Source organism: Triticum urartu, chromosome 4A (genome assembly GCF_056163025.1).
Source record: "Triticum urartu cultivar PI428250 chromosome 4A, HENAU_Tu73, whole genome shotgun sequence".
In the NCBI taxonomy this organism is placed as follows: domain Eukaryota; kingdom Viridiplantae; phylum Streptophyta; class Magnoliopsida; order Poales; family Poaceae; genus Triticum; species Triticum urartu.
In genome coordinates, this window is record NC_141876.1 from 452979441 (window position 1) to 452985885 (window position 6445).

General features: G+C 51.5%; 1 protein-coding gene across 1 annotated transcript; it reads right to left on the bottom strand.

Moving 5' to 3' along the window:
- Positions 1 to 1427: 1427 nt before the first annotated feature.
- LOC125552010 (putative glucuronosyltransferase Os03g0287800) lies at positions 1428 to 5573 on the bottom strand. The gene is made up of 3 exons (XM_048715455.2): positions 4609 to 5573; positions 2883 to 3141; positions 1428 to 1938 (listed from the first exon to the last, which is right to left on the bottom strand). The coding sequence occupies exons 1-3, from the start codon at positions 5262 to 5264 to the stop codon at positions 1780 to 1782; spliced, it is 1074 nt and encodes a 357-aa protein (XP_048571412.2). The 5' UTR covers positions 5265 to 5573; the 3' UTR covers positions 1428 to 1779.
- Between the last annotated feature and the right edge of the window lie 872 nt (positions 5574 to 6445).

Consider the following 6445-nt stretch of genomic DNA (forward strand, 5'->3'; position numbering starts at 1 on the left):
GATGTGGCCGTGCGTGTGTACGACATCGCGGCAAACTTGCTATGTTTTAAATATGTTTGAAATGATGTAGTGGTTGAACTAGTTTTACATCTTCAAATGCATTAGTTTTACATCACCAAATATACATTATTTTTTAAAGTTGAGAGACTTTTTTGAAGATGTAAATTATACAACACCTATTTTTACATCTCTAAATATACATATTTTATTGGAGATGCTCTTACATCATTCTATTGGACCGAGCTCCGTGTTCAAGTTTCAACTTCGAAGCCTATTTTCTGTAACCAGTACAGACACAAACAGGTCATCATGTTTTCATGCTCTGTCTACATGACCTTATGCAGGCTTATGTTAGTGAGAAAGGTTAGTTGTGATTGTGCGACCTTTTTGCTCAAAACCATCCCATAGTCCCATGTGTAAAGCAAGCAACGAAACATGCCATGTGCAGCGTGAAACTATAACCCTCATTAAGAACTCGTCCGTTTGTCAATGGCATGTTTGCGCACCATCTAGCTTCAGTGCATGTAAACAGCGCTTCAATTAGCCACACAAGACCGAGATGTTCAGAGTTCTGTTCAGACTATCGCATACAGTACGTAGCAGCTTGTCAGCAGTGGAGATTCATACTGCAGATGAACTAAATCCTGTCGCGAAAACAATTTTTAGCAAACCAGAGAGGAAAACACTCTAGATAGTACTAGTATACAATGCGTTGCTGTTTTGTGTTTATCTGACATGGAGCGGTTGTTTCCATTGGTGCAGTCTCCTTGGTCCCTGTGGGGCGAAAGAAAAAGTGTTTCCTTGGTCCATGCACGACACTGCACACAGCTTAGTTTAGGCGCTGCAGATGATAACCTACCAACAAGCTCGCACAAATCACCAACAGCATGCACCAGCCAAAGAGAAAGCCTGGAAAATATGGCCATGGAACAGGTGCAAATTATTGCAGAAACCCTACCACATGACTAGCTACGTTACACAATGGTTGGTGTTCAAACGAGAGACATGCGTCGCTTCAGGGGCACATGCTGATTCTGATTGCAGGTAGACTGTTCGATGCTTCCCTTTTCAAAAAGGAGTCGTCTACTCCACTGGCCACCACTGCATTTCATATCCTCAAGAACCGGCTTAACCTAATGGATTCTTGCGCACGATCGGGACGCGCCAACAGCAAGGAAGCTGCTCGATTGAGACCCTTGTGTCTTAATGAATGGCTCCGGCCGGTGACCACATAGGGCAGGGTACGTAGTCTAGGTTTGTGTGTTCCTCAAGCATGCTTGTTCAATCCCCCTATGAGAATTAGATATTCTTTGGTAACTTCAGTTCAAGCACACCCGTAAGCAAGAAAAATGGCCTGTGTGCATCGTAATGATGCAGAGGCCAGGGATGATCCCCTTTTGTAAAAAAAAAGTAGAGAGCAAACGATATATCTTCTGCTTATGTCTGCCTTCTGTTCATTTCATTCTTTAGAGACAGTTCAAGGGGTGTCATGTAATCACCTAAACCTCTTGAAACAAAAAAAAGGAAAAGAAAAGAAAAGAAAAGAAAAGAAAGTATGCATATATCACAGTTTGTTGAAGAGAAAAGAAAAGGTAAGTACGATGTACAAGCCCGGGAGGATACTTGCCGATCCGTCCCCTATAACGAAAACCAAAAAAGTTCTTATGTTTGCAGCTAGTAGGAGCATCAACACCTTACTGGTGCGACCCTTGCATGTACAGTATAGGCAGCAGCTTGTTCGGCTCTTGGATCCGACGATCTCTTCTACAACTCTCCCATCTACCTCCTCTTATTCCCCGAAGTTTGTTGCGAGGAAGACGGGGCCGGCGGCGGCGTCGTGTCGACGCCCCACACCATGATCTCCAGGCAATCTGGAGGAATGCCCTTCACCTTGCTATAATCCTCCGACACCACTTGCTGCACAAACCTCATCGAGTCCTGCGAAACAATGATGTACAAGAAAACATGTTAGCTCTGGCAAAAGCGAAAAAATCATCATAGGTCGTCATGGCATCATCGCATTACAGAGATGGAAACATGCTGTAACGGCCTCTCATGATTGATCGCAGCAACTAGTGCTTTAGTGGTTAGATTCATGACAGGTGAAACAGTCAGCTGCACACCTAAAAGAAGCCCTGGTTTTCTGAAGAACGGCATTAGCTATTAGCCAGGGGTGCTACGGCCGTACTGCTGGTGCTGTGGCCAACCACCAACACCGGGCGTGTCTTGCCTTGCACCAAATCCTACTCATCCCCACGGCCGGGGCCCCTCCCACCAAATCATACCACTCGCACCGCACCGGATTAAATTAAAGATAAGCCCCCAGCGATTTGGCATTTGCATTGCCATTTCCAGATCCTCCCGGATTCGACCCGTTTTGTCGATTGCCGCAGCTTCGGTGTACCGACCGACGCCCGCGCCATTTTTTTTTTTGCAAATTTCCCTGATGAAACGAAGGAGGGCCTCCACCGCATGTTTATGCGAAATTGAAGGACGCGTGACAAGTTGAATTTGGCCGGAAAAGTTGGGACAGATGGGCCACGAGGCCTTCTCATCTCATCGTCCCTCCCTTTCCAACCCCACCTGTACCACATGCACGAACAGAGCTGGCTAGCTAGCACTAGCAGACAGGGCAAGACGCCGCTTTCATGGCGGAAAATTGCCTCCGCCGATCTAAACCCGCAGCCGCGGCGACATCGCTGTGCCGCGCGAAAGTCAACATGAATGCTTGCTGTTAGTTCCGGGGAATGCATGCATGCATGCATGGCGACGCCGATCGAGCCGGCCGGCCGGCCGAGGAACGAGGAAGCAAGCAGTGTGCTACTGCTACTGCGATGTGTGCTGTACTGTACTGCGCAATGAAGGGTTGATGGTGGACTGACCTGGGACTTGTCGGGCTCGGAGGTCGGGTAGCGGCCCCAGCGCTCGGGGTCCCAGAGCACGGAGCTGTTGAAGGCGAAGCCGTGGACGTCAATCTCAGGCGAGGTCGCCGCCGTGCCGCCGCCCGTGCCGGCGGTGCCGTTGCTCATCAGGTCCCTGGAGAACCAGCCGAGGACCTTGGAGGAGCTGCACGCAGGGCCCTGGATGACCACCTTCCGCTCGTTCCGCGACATCCTCGCCACCGGCCACGCACCGAATGTACTGCAAAAGATTTCGCGTAAAAGCAACAGATTCTCGCGTTAGAGGTTTGGATTAGATGCTACTACAATATTTAGATGGTGGAAACGGCGCGCGTGCATGTGCCGAAAAGCTTGAAAAGATGCTGGTCAGTAGGGCGTCCATGTCATGCTGCCGCGACGGCGAATTAGTGGCTTGCTAAATATGGTGCTTGTACTGGTGATTAAGCATGTCTTATCGCGCAGATCGAAATGGCTGGCATGCAGTTTCTGAAGCATTAGTTCGTAGAAACACTTTTTTCTTCTGCCTAACTATGCTAGACGTCAATTTCTGACAGCAGTTTGGAGTATGCTGAAATGCAGATTGGACATACTATATAAGTACCAGCCTATATATACTCGGAGAACTGCACAAACAAATTGAGTAGTACTGCCGTGTTACAGACACTAATGCCACTAATGCAGGAGATTGCTAACCAATCTAACACGACGGGAACGATGCTGCAGATACTACGAATATTGCCAAAATAGGAGTAAACCGAGTAACCGACGGGCGAGACTGCACAGGGTCAAGAATCAGAAGCAAGAAGACAATAGTAGAATTGATCTGACGAAGATCGCTCTTCCTTTCCTTTTCGGCGAACTGAACAAAACCAGTCAGCTGCTGGCTACGCGACGCTCAGCAGCCTGGAAATAACAGCGAGAAACCCGTGCCGTGTACGTACGTACAGGCCCGGACCCCGAATAGAACATGCAAGGCGTCTGCCGTGATTGCAAGTACTCCCAGTTTGACAGTTAGCAGCCGTGCAACGTCCGGCAGGAGCTCATGTTTCCCTGTCAGGCCCGCGGGGAGGAAGGACACCGCTCACCCGCACCGTTAGTTGAGGGGTGCCAATCATTCTACCGACACATTTGGGCGTCTCCTACGCAACAACGCCCCTTCCTTTCTCATGCCTGCCATTGGCACCCAAGGACGGAACAAGACCGTTACGTCGCCGTCGTAGTAAAATAACACAAAGCAATGGACTGCTCCAGCCTGACTGACTGGAGATCCATCCCAAGTGGTAGTATGGTACAGCGCAGGCCTGGCAGGGGAAAAGAATGGGGGCAGAGAGATAAAAAACGACCCTTTAATGGGGAGGGTGAGTGGCCTCCTCCTCCTCACATCACATGGCCCGGATGATAATTGGATCGTCGCCGGCGATTAAACTAGCCCTGGGCCGGAGGTCGTCCAGGCGGTGCGTGAGCTGTAGCGCTCGGGGCAACCTGACAAAGTTGCTTGCAACTAGCCCCGCGAGCGTGAGCGCTTTGGTCGCTAGCTGCGTACTTCGCCGCGTGACCGTCCGCGCGACCGCGCGCTTTGCTCGCAGCAACACAAGGCAAAAGCTTTTCTTGTTTTCCTCGAGTGAAAGATCTTTTTTCACTTTGCTGCTAGGCTAGGAGGATGCGGGGGAGGGGGAATGCAAGGGCTGAGGAACGGACTGGACGGTACCTGATCTGCCGGAGCTGGTCGAAAAAGCGCAGCTCGTAGACGTCGCCGAGGCCGGCGAAGTGGACGATGGCGGCGAGGCGGTGCCGCTCGATGTGCTCCAGCGCGGTGTTGCGCTGGTGGTGGCGCTCCTTGCCCGCGGCGACCTCGGCGGCCGTGAAGTTCTCCTTGTAGGTCAGGTGGCGGTACAGGATCCCCGTGTCGCGCAGCAGCTTCGCCGTCGCCGGCACGTCGGGGGCGGCCTCCACCACCACCCACAGCAGCGGCGGCGGCACGAGCCGCAGGGTGTGCGCCATCCTGGTCAGCATCGCCGCCCGCTCGCCGGCCGCCGTAGGCGTCGACTCGGTCGTCGTCACGACCACCAGGAGAGGCCGCGGGACGCCCCCGATTCTCGCGGCCGCGTCCCGCGCCAGCAGGCTCCGGTCCATGGCCGCGCCCGACGCGATCACTTGCGGCGTCTTCACCACGTGGCTGCTCCCCACCCCGGCGGGCGCGACGGACCGCCAGTCGGAGACGGAGGAGGGGGCGAAGCCCGTGAAGAAGCCCATGACGAAGCAGAGGCTGGAATGCAGCAGCGCCTTCTTCCACAGCTGCGAGCCGCCGGACGCCTTCTTGGCCCTCCCGCCCGCCGCGCCGACGTGGTCCATGGCGGAGCCCATGAGGCAGACCACCACCGACGACACCTCCCTAGCCGCAGCAGACGACGATCTCGCTCGCGCTCTCGAGAGCCTCGCGTCGCGTCGTGCCGTGTCGTAGCCAGAAGCTGTCTGATTGTAGCCTGGTTAGGCAGCGGCGACAGTGGCGGACGCGAATTTGGCAGTGGAGGTGGGTTTAAAAAGGGCGGGAGGTGGCGGGCAGCGGAGCCGGAGGGAGGAAGCGGCACGAGGGGGGAGCGCCACCAACGCCCTCTCCCTTCTCCGGGACGCCGCTATCATGATTAGGTGGCGTGCCGGCAAGTGACGCACTAATGCGCACACTGCCCCAACCACATCGACTCTATATGCACGGCTGCACCGAGCTATTTTCGGCCGTTGGATGGATATCGGACGAGTGCAATCTAGCTGATGAATGGATTGTTGGCACATTAGCAACAATGCTCTCACGCAGTATCAAAATCAAGCCGCACTACACCATCTCCCTCTCTCAACATTAAATGTAGATTTGTAATTTCTATCTTCAAGCATAGGAATGGCCGGACCATATATCCAAATGTAGATATGGTTTGACCATCATCATTATTTTGATGAGGTGTTCGAAACAATACTACTAATGCTGGATATATTTTTCTATTTCTCTGTTTCGAAGCTTGGCCGCAGCATCTATAAGCTCCAAGTCATTAAAAAACATAGTCAATATTGTTCTTCTTCCAAAGATCTCATCGAAACAAAGATTATAGCCAAAACAGATCTGAATTTAGACATTCCGCTAAAGATATAACCTTTTTTATGTAGATACGAAGAGTAAACATAAATATTTATTGATGGCGAGAGTAAGATGTGGAGTGCAGGTTCATTCGAAAAAGTAGAAGGACAATTTTGCAAATGTGCCAACAATTCACTTTCTAGTGAAACCACATCCCTCAGATTTTCATCCAATGGCCCAAAATCACATGGTGCACTGGGTGCACAGATTAGCCCGTTTCACACGATACGTTCTCCGAATGCCTTCGATGGGGGTGATGTCGTTTGCTCTAGCTACAAGCAAAATCTTTTGGATTCATTTTGACTACACACGAGATAGTTGACGCTGCCGTTCGTTAAGGCCTAAAGTATCAAACAGATCATAATCAACCAAAATTAATGTATCCGAGGGTCATATCTTGGCCTTCAGTTGAGCAAAA